Source organism: Felis catus, chromosome E2 (genome assembly GCF_018350175.1).
Source record: "Felis catus isolate Fca126 chromosome E2, F.catus_Fca126_mat1.0, whole genome shotgun sequence".
Taxonomy (NCBI): domain Eukaryota; kingdom Metazoa; phylum Chordata; class Mammalia; order Carnivora; family Felidae; genus Felis; species Felis catus.
The window spans coordinates 17,329,128-17,345,816 of NC_058382.1; the positions used below are offsets into that span (position 1 = coordinate 17,329,128).

The 16,689-nt window shown below is 41.3% G+C and overlaps 1 protein-coding gene across 8 annotated transcripts in view; it reads left to right on the forward strand.

Annotated features, from left to right (window-relative positions):
- Positions 1-16,689, forward strand: part of ZNF565 (zinc finger protein 565) — a 34,504-nt gene that overhangs the window by 178 nt on the left and 17,637 nt on the right. The window contains exons 1-7 of one of the 8 annotated variants that reach the window (XM_019818783.3): positions 88-224; positions 1,110-1,176; positions 1,275-1,344; positions 9,877-10,036; positions 12,296-12,382; positions 14,211-14,279; positions 16,593-16,666. In XM_019818783.3, the coding sequence (XP_019674342.1) occupies positions 16,658-16,666 (9 nt within the window). In that variant the 5' untranslated portion in view covers positions 88-224; positions 1,110-1,176; positions 1,275-1,344; ... (2 more) ...; positions 14,211-14,279; positions 16,593-16,657. Of the gene's footprint in view, positions 1-87; positions 225-330; positions 349-1,109; positions 1,177-1,274; positions 1,345-9,876; positions 10,037-12,295; positions 12,383-14,210; positions 14,280-16,592; positions 16,667-16,689 lie in introns of those variants that run through there. The other 7 variants (XM_045045507.1, XM_019818785.3, XM_006941440.5 and 4 more) reach the window with 7 other exon arrangements.

Here is a 16,689-nt window from a genome sequence, read left to right on the forward strand (position 1 = left end):
GGGGAGGTTTGGAGGAGGGAGTCCGTCTTTGAAGCTCCGCGAGCGCAGTATCAAACGGGCCAAACTCAGGCCCTGAGGTATGAGGACACCATCTTGCATGTGTCTGGTCTGGCTTTGGACTACGTTTCCCAGAGTCCAAAGCGGCCGACGTTACGCTTTCCTTGACGTCGTGGCGAGATCGTTAGCTCCGCAGGGACCCGGACGCGACCAAGGGGAGGCAGAAGGTGAGGGGTCTGGGAGTCCGGGGCGGGGACGGGGCGTGTCCAGAGCCTCTGGTCTGTGCGCGCTGGCGGGAGCGGGTTGAGAATGCCGGACTGAGAATGAGTCTTTGGGGCTGCGTGACCAGGGGTGGGTGACTGTGAGTGTGTGGCTGTGGCCGCCTGTCTCCAGGGTGTAAGTCTGGTTGTGTTTGTGTAACCATGTGTGATACTGTGTGTTGGGGTGTGGGGTCCTTGCGACTGTGGGGAGGTGATATCTGCTTGTGACTGTACGCCTTGTTCTTGGGGGGATGTGAGTGTGGTTGTGACTGTGAGACAGGTGAAGGCGTCTGTGCGGTTATGATTATATGTCTCCAAGGTGATCGTAGGGTTTTGGTTGCATGATATCGTAGCCACGTGTGGTAGTTTGCGTAGTTGTGTGTCTGTGACTGTGTGGTGACAACGCGTGTGTGTATCCCTCTTGTGTCCCATGGAGTGCGTCTGTGAAACGGTGGCAGTGTGTGGTGCTGTGTGTTTGAGGGTAACGTGTGTTTGCCTGTGTGAATGTGACTGTGTCTCCGGAGTGAATGTTCAGTTATGACGTTGGTTGGGCCGGAGTGCCAGTGATTATGTATATCCCCCAAGGGGGTACGTGATTGTGTGAGACATTTGCGAGTATTGGTGTGGGCAAGCTGTGACTATATGAGTGACTTTGTGTGTCATGGTGGTTAATAGATTGTGTGACTGTGTGTGTCTTTTTAGTGGGTGAGTATAAGGGCATGGAGATGTCTGTGATTGTGTGGTTGTGTCTTGTATGTTTCAAGAGTGGATGTGTGTTTGTGTGACACCATTGTGTAGCACCAAATGTGCTGGCAGGAGGTGCCTGTAACTCCAGTGTTCTGACCCTTGCAGAGCCTGTGAAGTTAGAACAGATTGTGGCCCTGGACAGTGATTGCCTCAGCCTCTCCCAGTGACACTGGTATTGGACATGTTATCCAGTCTTATCCGACTTCTGTCTCTTGTGTGGAGGTCAAAATGTCCTGCTTACTCATTATCTCTTTTTTTTTTTTTTCTAAGTCTTCTCCAAGAGAGATGTTGAGAGGAAAAGGAAAAAATTGCTATTGAACATCCAAAAGCGAAGTTCAAGGTGCATGAGGTTTTCTTCCTTCCCTGAGACCCTTGTTTTTCATGACATTCTTTTCTTGTTCTGAAACTTCTTGCCTAACTCCCCCTCCCCCGCAAAGTGACCTGGTCTCCAGTATTTGCCACTGGAGTAAATTATTGGGAGCCCTCGAAATGAACTGAAAGGTTCATATACCCCCTATTCCCTGCACACCTAATGTTCATTAAACTTTTTTTTTTTAACTTTTCATTTTGAATTAGTTTTAGACTTAAAACTGTTGCAAAAATAGAATTCCCACATACTCTTAACCTACTTCTCCATTTGAAGGGGGTTCATGAGGGAATGGTCGAGAAAGAATTCGTGAAACATGAAGTACAAAAAGGTGGTCTTATTATAGCACAGAGATAGGCCCCCTGGGTAGAAAGAGCTGCACTGGGATTGTGAGGAGCAATTGATCATACACTGTGGAGTTGGGGAAGGTGAAGACAAAGGAAGTTTCCGAAAGGATTTTCATATGTTAAGACTTACAGGATCATGGAGACCTGACTATTGTCAAACTAAGTGGTTTTTCTCTCCAGCAAGGCATTAACATTAAGATCAGGAGTTTCCTGAGGAATGTTATACCCACCCGCCTCAGGTATTTGTCAATGGGCTGCAAGTTATAAGGAAATTTAATTTTATCTACCTTTCTTTTGCCTTTGTTCTCTACATCATTACCATTTTACATAATCACAGTACATGATAAAAACCAGGAGATTAACATTGATACATTACTACTAACTCCTCTACAAACTTTATTCAAATTTCATCAGTGTCCCTTAGTGTCCTTTTTCTGCACAAGGATCCAATCCAGGATCATATGTTGCAGCTAGTTGATAAGTCTTCTTAGTCTTTGTTCTGGCGCAGTTCCTCAGTCTTTGTCTCACTTGACCTTGACACTTTTAAAAGGTATTGGCCATTTGTTTTATAAATTATGCAATGTAAAATGTTCCCCTATTTGAGGTTGTCACATGCTTCCTTGTAATTAAATTCAGGGTATGCTTTTGGGACAAGCATACCCCAAAAGTGATGTGTTCTCAAGACGTCCTATTGCGAGACCTAAGAGATCAATTTGCCTCATTACTAGTGGTAACTTTAATCACTTGGTTAAAGTGGTTTCTGTCTGACTTCTCCACTGCAAAGTTGCCATTTTCCCCATTATAATTAATATGTGTCTTGAGAAATACCTTAAGCCTATATAAATATCCTGTTTCTCATCCTACTTCCACCTGCAAATCTTAACACTCATTGATAATTTTCCCCTGAAAATGTCATTACCGGCTATTTGCCAAATGGTGACTTAAGAAAAAAATTTTTAGGGGCGCCTGGGTGGCTCAGTCAGTTAAGCACCTGGCTTCGACTCACATCATGATCTTGCGGGTTTGTGAGTTCAAGCCCCATGTCGGACTCTGTGCTGACAGCTCAGAGCCTGGAGCCTGCTTCAGATTCTATTGTCTCCCTCTCTCTCTGCCCCTCCCCCACTCATGCTCTGTCTCTCTGTCTCAAAAATAAATAAACATTAAAAAAATTTAAGAAAAAATTTTTTAATGTTTATTTATTTTTGAGAGAGAGAGAGCACAGAGCGAGAGAGTGGGGCAGAGAGAGGGAGACACAGAATCCAAGGCAGGCTCCAGGCTCTAAACTGTCAGCACAGAGCCTGTTGTGGTACTCAGACCCACAAACCTGAGCCAAAGTCAGATGCTTAGCCACCCAGGTGCCCCCCAAATTTCCATCCTTCCTTCTACATTTGACAAATAGAATACTACTGTCAGAAGGAGATATTCCTTCTCCCCGACTTATTTATTTACTAAATTATTTATGTCAGTATAGATTGGATTTTTTTTTTAATTCTGTAGGTTGCATTTCATTACTATCACTATTTTATTCCTTAAATAACTCGAGATTTGGCCACTGGGAGCTCCTTCAAGTTGACTTTTTAGTGTGTCCTTTCAGTGTGTTCCCTTTATTGTATTTTTTGGTACTGCCATATTTTCTGGTAACACAAGATGTTCCAGGCTATTTTGTTATCCGAAACTGGGTTTACCTCTTGGTGGGTGTCAAGCCAAAACACACAACCAGCCAAAAAATAGAAGAAGGAAGAGTTTTACTTCTACTAAATAAAGGAGAACACCAGGGATCTTCCCCAAAGCAGTGTCTCCCTGAACAATAGAATTGGGGAAGTTTTACACTAAGGGTGCATACATCTTAAGGGCCTTGTACAATGGGGAATATAGCATGGAATTGGGGTAAAAGTCATCTTAAAATGACTGAGTCCAGGGGCACCTGGGTGGTTTAGTCGGGTGAGCATCTGATTGGCTCAGGTCCTGAATCCCAGTTTGTGAGTTCGAGCCCTATGTTAGGCTCTGTGCTGACAGCTCAGAGCCTAGAGCCTGCTTTGGGTTCTGTGTCCCTCTCTCTCTGGCCCTCCTGTGCTCCCACTCTGTCTGTCTGTATGTCTCTCTCTGTCTCAAAAATAAACAAACATTAAAAAAAAAGAGTCTAGGTCAAAGTCATGAGGGCTGGCAAAGGACGGCATCATCAATTGGTCTGGTATCTGAGTTCTCAAAGGGGTTTAAATCCTGAAAATATAACCCAAGAATGTATACATCAAGTTAGTTTTCTTCACTTTTCAATCAGCACTGTTAGTTTTAGCAGCCAATTTGTTGTCCCTGATATGATGAAGTTATCTCCTGGCCTGATAGTGGCTGTTCTTTCTTTCACAAGATGGCCAGGAGCCTGAAATGACTTTTCTTATAGCAAAAAAGCTATGTCTGTCTCTTTTTTCCCCAGGGACCCCTAACTCTTTCTGCTTACACTGTCCCAGCCCCAGTTCTGGAACGTGCACATTTCCCAGAGAAAACTGGCTCCTTTTATTAGAAAATCATATTTAGAGGGGTGCCTGGATGGCTTAGTTGGTTTAGTATCCTACTCTTGATTTCAGCTCAGGTCATGATTTCACAGTTCATGAGTTTGAGCCCCACGTCAGGCTGTCTCCTGTCAGCATGGAGTCTGCTTTGGATCCTCTGTTCCCCTCTCTCTGCCCCTGGCCTGCTTGTGCGCGCGCGCGCGCGCTCTCTCTCTCTCTCTCTCTCTCTCTCTCTCTCTCTCTCTCTCTCATGCACACTCAAAAGTATATAAAACATTTTTAAAAAATTGCTAACCTACACTCCCATACCTCATATACCGCTTTTTATTTTTAGTCTTACAGTATATAGTAAAAGGACACCTTTCCCTATACCTTTCTGCATGGTGATGTTACTTATAACATAGATAAATTCATTTGTTACTTTTTGTATTTTATTTTGGCTTTACACACACACATACATCCTGGTTGATTGTAATTATTTTTTGAATGCATGAAACATTACCATGGTTCTAAAAGCCATAATTAAACAAAAGATCTATGCAGTCACTCAGCTGGCTTACAGTCACTTATTTTTTTTTTTTTTAACTGTCTCTACACCCAGTGTGGGGCTCAAACTCATGATCCTAAGATCAAGAATCCCGTGCTCTGTGACTAGGCCAGCCAGTCACCCATCATTGCAGTGTTTTTTGTTTTTTAATTTTTATTTATTTTTGAGAGAGCGAGACAGAGAATCAGAAGTGAGCTCCAGGCTCCGAGCTGTCAGCACACAGCCAGACTCAGGACTCAAACTCCACCGTGAGATCATGACCTGAGTGGAACTCTGAGGCTTAACCAACTGAGCCACCCAGGTGCCCCCCTCACTGTGGTTTTGATGTGCCTTTTCCTAACAATTGATGATGTTGGGGATCTTTTTATGTGTTTATCGGCCATTTGAATATCTTTGGAGAAAGATTTAATTTTAATCAGATTGTTTTTCCTTGCTACATTGTAAGAGTTTTGTTAAGTATCAATTGTAAGTATCAATCCCTTTTTAGATACATAACTTATAGACATTTGTTCCCAGTCCATGGATTGCCTTTTTACTCTTAAAAAGTAAGATGCACAGAAGTTTTTTAATTTTGATAAAGTCCACAATATATCTATTTTTTCTTTTGTTGTCTTTGCTTTCTTTGTCATACCCAATAAATCATTAAATTAATTAATTAAATCCAATATTGTGAAAATTTTTCCTTATGTTTCTTCAAAGAGTTTTATAATTTTAGTTGTTATGTTTGGAACTGTTATACATTTTGAGTTAGTTTTTGTATATGGTATTAGGTAGGGATCCAACTTCATTCTTTTGCATACGGATATCCAGTTTTCCCAATACTATTTGTTGAAAAGACTGTCCTTTTTCCCATTGAATGGTCTTGGGTCTTCTTGTTGAAAACTATTTGACCATATATGTGAGGGTTTCCATTCTATGTCACTGGTCTAGGTATCTGACTTCGTGGCAGTACCACACTGTTTTGAATACCATAGCTTTGTAATAAGTTTTGAAATCAGGAATTGAGAGACCTCCAACTTTGTTGTTTTTCAAGACTGTACCTTCAAGGGCATATAGGTGGCTCAGTGCATTAAGTATCCAACTTTGGATCAGGTCATGATCTCACAGTTCATGAGTTCAATCCCCACTTCAGGTGGGCTCAGAGAAGCCCCACTTTGGGTAAGCTCGAAGGAGCCTCACTTCAGGCTCTGTGCTGTCAGCGTGGGATTCTCTCTCTCCCCCTCGTGGGATTCTCTCTCTGTCTCCCTCTTTCTCTGCCTCTCGTTCACTTGTGCCCACTCTTTCTCAAAAACAAAACCAAAAAAGACTGCTCCTTCAGATTCTGTGTGTATTTTATGATGAATTTTTCTATTTCTGCAAAAAATAATATCATTGGGTTTTTTTTTTAATTTTTTTTTCAACATTTATTTATTTTGGGGACAGAGAGAGACACAGCATGAACGGGGGAGGGGCAGAGAGAGAGGGAGACACAGATACAGAAACAGGCTCCAGGCTCTGAGCCATCAGCCCAGAGCCTGATGCGGGGCTCGAACTCCCAGACTGCGAGATCGTGACCTGGCTGAAGTCGGACGCTTAACCGACTGCGCCACCCAGGCGCCCCTATCATTGGGTTTTGATAAGGATTCCATTGACTCTGTGTATCACGTTAGGCAATATTGACATCTATCTTGATCAGCTGAGACTGTTCACAGTTATGGAAGCTGGAATTCTGAGATCAGGATGTCAGCATAGATAGTTTCTAGTTGGGCTCTCTTTTTGGCTTACAGTTGTCCACCATCTTGCTGTATCTTCACAGAGAGAGAGAAAAAACAAACTCTGGTGTGTCTTCCACAATGGCCCTGTCTTCGAATACAGTGACATTAGGGGTTAGGACTTCAACACATGAATTGGGGGTGGATGACCCAATTCTGGTGGGGAGGGGGAAATCTTAGGCAGGCTCCACACTCAGCATGGAACCCAATGAGGGGCTCAATCCCATAACCCTGAGATCATGACCTGAGCCGAAATCAAGAATTGGATGCCCAACCAACTGAACCACCTAGGTGCCATATTCCAGAAGATTTTCAAAGATACTCATGACCCCTGAAAATTTAAAACCAAGGATAATAATACCTGATAATAGCCTTTGAGATGTCTCAAATTTGCACCCAACAGTAGGGAAAGAGAAGAGGAATGTTCCATCATCTATTATATTCATCCAGCTAATAAACAATGTGCTTACAAAGCTTTAATGAGAACAATGAAAAGGATGTCATAAACAAAATGATAAATTAAAAAGTGCTCAGGTTTTGCAAAGATCCTACCCAAAAATCTTCTAATTAGTGATTGAATGGAGAAGCTCGCTGTGTGTCTGGCACCATTGTTTCTACTTTACATATGCTGTTTTATTTAATTTGAACTTTCTTGAAAATTGGTCATTCACAGAATATTTTTGATAATGAAGCTATACCAATGTATCAAGAAATACGAATCAACATTTAAAGGACTGTTAAAGAACTTTTAGTTGTTATTGGTTTCAATCACACTAATTTCTTTTCTTGATCCCATTCGTGTCATAAACGTTGTCTCAATTTTTCCTAATTTATTCTACTACCAGGAAAATAAATACTATCTACAACTATGGTTATTTATTTTTGGTTTGGTTTCGTGGGGTTTTTTTTGTTTTTGTTTTTTTTTTAAGAGAGAGAGAGAGACGGTGGGGAAGGGCGGAGGGAGAAGGAGAATATTAAACATGCTCTGTACCCAGTGCCAGAGCTCAATGCAGGGGCCCCACACAGAGCTCAGTCTCAAAACTGTGAGATCATGACCTGAGCCAAAATCAAGTGTCTGAAGCTTAAGTGGCTGAGCCACCCAGGCGCCCCTGGTTATTTATTTTTAAATGGAAACAATATTTTTATGATTTTTCTTGTGAAAAATATAAGGTTAATGTAAAAATAGAAATTTGCTAAAAATTCCTTCATCCAGAAATAAATATTCTTAATATTTTGGTGGATATACTTCAAATATTTTTCTGTGGGATTTTATAGAGGGGTATCACTTGTGTATAAATTCTGTAACCTGCCTTTATTATTTAATAATGTATTACATGGTAATGTTGTATTTTATAGTCACTATGTAGTATTTCATTACATGGGGGAACCTGAGTGGCTCAGTCGGTTAAGTGTCCAACTTCGGCTCAGGTCATGATCTCACAGTCTGTGAGTTTGAGCCCCACGTTGGGCCATGTGCTGACAGCTCAGAACCTGGAGCCTGCTTCAGATTCTGTGTCTCCCTCTCTCTCTCCCTCCCCGCTTGAGCTCTGTCTCTCAAAAGTAAATAAACGTTAGTATTTCATTATCAAGATAACCCTAATTTTTTCATTTTTGCCTACTAAAGAGAATTTGTATTTCTATAATTTAGTTATGAGCTATTCCCAAAAGTGTTTTTGTGCATGCCACTCACATAGTTTTCAAGTTCATTTCTTTTTCACAGAGAGAGAGACAGAGCATGAGTGAGGGAGGGGCAGAGAGAGGGAGACACAGATTCTGAAGCAGGCCCCAGGCTCTGAGCTGTCAGCACAGAGCCCAATGCAGGGCTCAAACTCATGGACCACGAGATCATGACCTGAGCAAGTCGGACGCTCAACCAATTGAGCCACCCAGGTGCCCCTACCACTCACATATTTTTATAATGGATTCCTTTGGGACATTAGAAATTTATTAAGAATTTTCAAAGGTGCAAAATCCTAATCTAGAACTCAGGGAGACAAATTGCTTTTTAAAAGTTATAGTCTCGGGGCTCCTGGGTGGCTCAGTTGGTTAAGCATCTGACTCTTGATTTCGGATCAGGTCATACTCTCATGGTTTGAGAGTTGCAATCCTGTGTTGGGCTCCTCACCAACAGCATGAAGCCTACTTGGGCTTCTCTCTCTGCCCCTCCCAGACACCACTCTCTCTCTCTCTCTCTCTCTCTTGCTCTCTCACTCTTTCTCTCAAAATAAATAAACTTAAATTTTTTTTTTTTTTTTTTTTTTTTTAAGTCATAGTCCCTGTGTGCCTGGCTAGCTTAGTTGGTGGAGCATTCGACTCTTGATCTCAGGGCTATGAGTTCGAGCCCCATGTTGGGTGTGGAGATTACTTAAGGGAAAAAATAAAAGTTATAGTCTTTATTTACTTTTAAAGTGCAAATAACATAATAGGTGAGACAAAAGTAGTATACAGATATTCAAAGTAAAGGATGATAAAGAGCACTATTTTATCCTGATAGTAATGCTCTGATAATTCATAAGAGGGAGATAACTTGTGTGACCAGAACAGTCATTGTCTTATTATTGACCATGACCATGACCATATTATTGACCATTGTCATATTGACCATGTCTAAGTCAAACTGATCTCATAAGAGCTCTGTGGAGGTAAATTAGTTTTCTTGAGTCCTATACAAGACGTGCAGTTTTTTTATTTAAAATGTATTTTTTTTAATATTTTTTTTAATTTTTTTCAACGTTTATTTATTTTTGAGAGAGAGAGAGAGACAGAGCATGAACGGGGGAGGGGCAGAGAGGGAGGGAGACACAGAATCGGAAACAGGCTCCAGGCTCTGAGCCATCAGCCCAGAGCCCGACGCGGGGCTCGAACTCCCGGGCCGCGAGATCGTGACCTGGCTGAAGTCGGACGCTTAACCGACTGCGCCACCCAGGCGCCCCTTTAATATTTATTTTGAGAGAGAGAGAGAACAAGCATGAGTGAGCAGGGGAGGGGCAGAGAGAAAGGGAGAGAGAGGATCCAAAGCAAGCTTTTCATTCTGTCGTTGCAGAGCCCAATGCAGGGCTCAAACCCACAAGCCATGAGATTTATACCTGAGCCGCAGTCAGACACTTCACCAACTGAGTCACTCAGGCACCCCAAGGCTTGTAGTTTTCATCATTCTAATCATCAGAAATCCAAAGTATGACCAATGGGGCAAGCTAAGTTTGTAGCTGTTTAGAGAACAGTGGGGCAGGTACAGAAGAATAATAGACTCATCTGGCAAGAAGAGCTGAAAGGAAGCACTGTTACACACTGTTATATACTGTTATACATAATATATATATGTAATATACTAATGACTTTTCATTCTTTTCCAGGTAGGACTACAGCATACATGAATATAGTTACAAAATCAAGAAGTTTGCAACTACTGGGAGCTGACAAAGCAAAAACAAAAGCAATTCTGTGAAAATACAACTGTTTTTAGAATATCCTAAGCTATTATTTTATGTTCAAGGGAAGATTGCTTAAAAAAAAGTAAGTATTTTCTTTTTTATCTGCTACTTAGGAATAGCTTACATTTAACAGAACTTAAAAATAATTTAAAAATTAATAATTATTGAAAAAACATACACTTTAGTAAAACGAAGAACATTGAAGATCACAGCCCGAAATAACCAAAGTAATCTTTAAAGACAAAACTTCCTAGACATTTTTCATGTAATTTGTCTGTCTATATTGTCTGTATTGATGTATCTGTGTATTTTACAGATAGGAGCACATGAGCACATTTGTAACTTTTTTTTTTTCCATTTAACCATACCTGCAACATTTTTATGTTGTTATTAGCTATTATATTACAACTAAATTTGTGAGTACTTAGAATTACTGTTTTATAGAAATCTTTCATTTAGTTAAACTCCCTGCTCTTGTCTTACTCAGAAAACTGAATATTGCCTGGAAATGTATATATCTCATTGTAATGATTTTTGGTTGATGTTTATACTGGGGAAATGTATGTTTACATCAATAAAATTCAATACATCATTTAAAATATAGCATATAAGGGTGTGCCTGGGCAGCTCGATCAGTTGGGCGTTTGACTTCAGCTCAGGTCATGATCTTGCAGTTCGTGGGTTAGAGCCCTGTGTCAGGCTCTGTGCTAACAGCTCAGAACCTGGAGCCTGCTTGGGATTCTGTGTCTCCCTCTCTCTCTCTCTATCCCTCCCCTACTCATGCTCTCTCTCTCTCTCTCTCTCTCAAAAATAAAATAAACATTAAAGAAAAAAAGAAATACAATTAATAAAACATCAATCATGCAAATATTTTGACAGGTACATAGATTGGTGTGTTAACAAAAGGGATATGCTGATGTTCATGATGCTCAGAGCAACTAGTTGTTAATAATTGGTGATCAAGAAGTAATGTTTTAAGAAAATTTCAATCTAATACAATATTTTTTTTTAATTTTTTTTAATGTTTATTTATTTTTGAGAGAGAGAAAGACAGAGTTGAGCCAGGGAGGGGCAGAGAGACAGGGAGACACAGAATCTGAAGCAGGCTCCAGGCTCTGAGCTGTCAGCACAGAGACTAATGTGGGGCTCGAACTCACAGACCCCAAGATCATGACCTGAGCTGAAGTTGGACGCTTAACCGACTGAGCCACCCAGGCGCCCCTAATACAATACTTTATTATATGTAGATTTTGTGTGTGTGTTCAATTATGTTTTAGGAAATTATTTGGGTGCTTTGTGTTAAAATGTGATGCATTATATTTTTCACATTTTAAATAGTGGGAAAAAGGCTCTGATTAGAGTTCTTGCACAGAATGATTGCTTTTTAGGAATAGATTACTAATGTCAAGGTGGAGATACCTCTATATGTCTAATTCTCATGACCTGGCAACTTCTCCCAGTCCCTGTGTGATGTGGGACCTCTGGCCTCTAAAGAATAAGAATGTCTATCAATTTAGATAGAGAAAATCCAGGGATGTAGCTTCAAGCTTCACCAAGTGGTATATGGATGGCTAAACTTTGCTCAGAAGAATTGTACAAAGATTTGATGGTAGGATCTGGAGAAGCATGGTTTTGCTAGGTCAAGATCAACTTATCCTATAACTCATAATCTCTCTCTTTGGGGCCTTGTGTTTCACATTGTATGTTTGTGAAAAATCCCTTTGAGGTGTATGGAATTGGAAATTAACAGCTCTGCTCTGTTATTTCTGAAGTTTCCTCTGACTTTTTTTTTTTGTAACGTTTATTTACTTTTGAGAGAGAGACAGAGCATAAGCGAGGGAGGGGCAGAGAGGGGGGAAACACATAATCTGAAGCAGGCTCCAGGATCTGGGCTGTCAGCACAGAGCCCAATGCAGGGCTCAAACCTATGAACTGTGAGATCATGACCTGAGCCAAAGTTGGACACCTAACTGACTGAGCCACTCAGGCGTCCCCATGGATGTCCACACGCATCCATGTAGGCAGAGTCCCAGACCAAAGTAGATTCCACCAATCTATAGCTATACCATCTGAAACACATGGTCCCCCTAGCCACACATCAGGGAATAGAAAAACTAGAGGATTATGCAGTCCTGTCGGTGCCTCAGATTGAAGTGGCACACATCACCGCAGCTCAGATTCCATTGGCCAAAACCAGTTTATGGCCTTGCCTAACTGCAAGAGTCTGGAACATGTCATCTATGTACCCAGAAGGAGAGGAAAACTGAATAATGGGGAAATAATAGTAATTAAATTAATGTCTGCCACACTGGCTAAGACCCATTTCTTTTTGTGTGTGTAGGAAGTTGCTTCTGTAAATTAAATGTGATTTCTCTTTGGAACAAGGAGGATATCCTGGATTGAGGGTTGACAAGAGGTCTGTGCACAGGTGAGTGAGCAGACTAACAAAAATGGAAGGCTTTCATATGAAAGCTCACTTCTGTGGGCATTCAGGAGCTTTATGTTATTATTTGAGAACAAGCCCCTAAAAGGCTGTAGAACTATAGAGAAAATCAATCTCCTTCAGCATATAAGTTCCCCAAAACACCTCACTGTCACTCATGAATCATTCCATTCATATTTCCTTTTATAATTCACCCCCCTGAACAAAGAGGAAGATATAAATTATTTATGATTATAAAACATATGCTTAAGGGAAAACTTGAAAATATAGAAAAAAAACAAGATTCCCCCTATAATTATACACACAGAGACAAATGTAAAAACATAATTAAAAATTCTTTCAGTCCATCTTCTGTGCACACACACATGCATATATAGAACGTATGTATATTTTTCCTATAAAAATAGGATTACACTACACATACTACTTCATTAACTACCTTTTTTGTCCAGCATTGTTTAACATCTTAACACCAACAAATATATGTGTTCATTTTATGGCAACAGTGTTCCCACTGTGTGGATATACTGTAATTTATTTATTTAACCAATCCTCCTTTTTAAGTTCTTTTCCAAGTTATTTCCAGTGTCAGCAGTGTCTCCATCCTGTAGCCCACACACATCTTTTGGATAGTCTCAGCTGTGGAATTGCTTCATCAGAGGACATACATAGTTTAATTTCTGTTAACATTGCCTTGTTGGAAGTTTACACAGCTAGAGCCCACTGTGTCTGTGATATGTTATAATAATCTCAAGTATTAGAGTCTGAAACAGAACTCATAATTGGTTTATTCAGACCTGCTCCTCTCAGGGTTCTTTGTGTTAAAAAATGACAACTTCATACTTCCATTTCCTCAAGCCAAATACCTTAGCATCATTATGGCTTCTTCCTCCTTTTTTTTTTTTTCTTTTATACCTAAAATCAACAAATCCCATCAGCTCTACCTTCAGAGAATGTCTAATCTGATCAAGTCTCATCACTCCCCCCACCACCACCATCCCTAATGCAAGCCACCCTCACCCCTTGCCTGGATTACTACAGTTACCTACCTTCTCACTGGTCTCCCTGCTTCCCTCCCCTTGTCTTCTTCCTTCACTTTCTTTGCATGATCCTTTTAAATCAGAGTGTACCATTCCTTGTCTTAAACCTTTAGTGGCTTCCTGTCTTATTCAAGAATAAAAAGCAAAGTTCTGGGGCGCCTGGGTGGCGCGGTCGGTTAAGCGTCCGACTTCAGCCAGGTCACGATCTCGCGGTCCGGGAGTTCGAGCCCCGCATCGGGCTCTGGGCTGATGGCTCAGAGCCTGGAGCCTGTTTCCGATTCTGTGTCTCCCTCTCTCTCTGCTCCTCCCCCGTTCATGCTCTGTCTCTCTCTGTCCCAAAAATAAATAAACGTTGAAAAAAAAATTAAAAAAAAAAAAAAAAAAAAAGCAAAGTTCTTACAGTGGCCCACAAGCCCCATGTGATCAGCTTCCAGACACCTCTGTCACCCAAATGAGCTGCTGACTTTCTCTTGCACACTCCATTCCAGCCACCCTAGTCCCCTTTATTAATCAAAGAAAGTCTGCTCCTGCCTTGAGGCCTTTGCAGTTACTGTTCCCTATACTCTTAGATACCTGCATTTATCACTCCACTCACTCGGTGCTTACATATCACCTTCTCAATGAAAAGCCTTCTCAGGCCACCTTCCATTTCCCCAAAGCTCCCTATCCTCTAATGCTTCTTAATTTTTTTACATAGAATTTGGGCCACCTGACATATAAATAGGAGTATCAATGTTAGTATATCAATATTTGTTATTGTCTCTTTCCATTAGAATGTGAGATCCACTGGCACAGGGACTGGATTTATTATCTTCCTCACACCTAGAACCATGCCAATTGAGGTAGGAGCTCAGTAAATCTGAAAGAATTTTTGACGACTCTTTCTCCATCTCCATATCTAATCAGATGCCAGAGCTTGTTGATTTTACTTCTGTACACCTTGAAATTATACCTTCCTTTTTATCTTCACTGCCATTATCCTTCATCATGTCCTTTGTTTGCTTGCAAAAGTATAAGCACCTCTCAGTTGATCTCTCTGTCTCCAGTTTTACTCCTCTCCAATAAAATATTCTGGCCATATTGACCCTATCATTTCCCTCTTTAAATTCTTCAGTGGCCTTCCATTCATTAATGGGTGAAAAACAAACATTTATATATTCAGTTAGTAGTCATTGGACCCTTCTCCTCCAGACAGCATGGCAGGTGCCAGTCACAGTGATGATGATGCCTGGTCTTTGTCCTCATTGTTATTTTATTTCACTCATTCGCCTTCATTTTCCAACCCCTGATGTCATCGCCAGCATAAACTTCCTCTAGATTCTAAAACTAATTAAATTTAAATATAATTAAAAATTTAGAGAAAAACCCAGTTCCTCAGTCCTACTAGACACTTTTTACATACTTAGTGCATGTGGCTAATGCCAAATTATTGAGGATACAGATGTGAAGATTTCCATCATCACAGAAAGATTTGGTGGACAGCACTAGTCTAGACCTTTCCCCAAACTACACAAGTCATTCCAAATTATTCTCTGCTCCCCAAATACACCATATACTTTTGGTCCACTATTTTTGTCACTTTTATTCATAGATCAGAATACTCTTATGTACCTCTTCTGCCTATTAAAATTCTCTGATTTTGGGGGCACCTGGGTGGCTCAGTCGGTTGAGCGTCCGACTTCGGCCCAGGTCACGATCTCGCAGTCCGTGAGTTCAAGCCCCGCGTCGGGCTCTGGGCTGATGGCTCAGAGCCTGGAGCCTGCTTCCAATTCTGTGTCTCCCTCTCTCTCTGCCCCTTCCCTGTTCATGCTCTGTCTCTCTCTGTCTCAAAAATAAATAAATGTTAAAAAAAAAAATTAAAAAAAAAATAATAAAATAAAATTCTCTGATTTTGAAGTCCCAATTCATATTCCACAACGTAGAGGACATTTTCCTTGACCCCACTGCATTGAGAAAATTAGTCTTCCTTCTCACCCACCCACCCACAAACCATGGGAAGCTTCTTGCACCTCTGATTAGAACCAGCATTACTATCCTCCTTAAAACCCCTGAGTTCTCAGGGTACCTGGGAAATTCAGTTGGTTAAGTGTCCAACTCGATCTCAGTTCAGGTCATGATGTCACAGTTTGCGAGATCGAGCCCCATATCCAGCTCTGCACTAACAACTCGGAACCTGCTTAAGATTCTCTCTCTCTTCCTGTCTCTCTGCCCCTCCCCCGTGCTCGCTTGCATGCGCGCGCGCGCTCTCTCTCTCTCTCAAAATAAATAAACTTAAAAAAAAAACACCTGAGTTCTCATTACTTTGAGGTACAGGCCATTTTCCATAGAACTCCACCCTTAACAAATACTAGAGGTGATATTCTGCAGGAAAGCAGTAGGGCAGGCTTAGATGGAAGATTAGGAGTGCTGGCCCAAGCGGCTTCTATAAATTGAGCTCCCATTCAGGTCAATACTCTGGATATGCAGGTGTGCTTGTAAGATACCTGTTTACTATTATTTTCTTGCTCCTGTCTGGTGAGTCCAGGCAGGGCTGGAGTCTTTGATGAGGCCTCTGGTGTAGGTGGTGTTCCTTTCTAGACTTAGAAGGAGGAAGTAGAGTCAAAGAAGTACCCAAGAGGTTTTTGCCTGTTGAGCTCAGAGAAGCGGGAAGACTTAGTTTTAGGGATATCTTTTTCTCAAGGTTTGGCCTGCACAGGTATTCTATGTTTGTAACCTGTGGGTACTGTCCTCATCTTTAGAGGATAAAGTAAGCAAGTCTGAGTCTTGACACTCTTTGCAGCAGCTGCAGAGGAAGATCAGCTTGGAACAGGTGGGAGCCAACTAGTCCCCGTGTAGGGTATAGAGTAGCATCAGCAAGATGGGGGAATGTTCAGGCTGGAATCCCTCCTGCTGAGGTGGTTGGATTCTATGTGAGTGCTGGAGCGTATCTTCTTTGAATCCATTTTTTAGTTTCCCTGGAGTTTAGGGAGGGGCTGGGTTTTGTTAACTCTGTAGTTCTTGATATTAGTGTTGTGTGGTGGGACAAGGGGGAGGACAAGGGAAGCAGAGCAGGACATTGGAAGTACAGTTGTGCTAAGGTCGTCTATTTAGGAGTGCTCAGGCAAGCTCAGTTTATGAGAGATTTCCCTTTTTTCCCCCCTACTCTGCTTTTTCAGGACTCTGCACTTGTCCAAGAGAAGAATCTAAAGAAATCAGAGCAGCCCAGGTAGTTCTGAAAGCCATGGCACAGGTAAGCTGAAATTTCCTCTATCC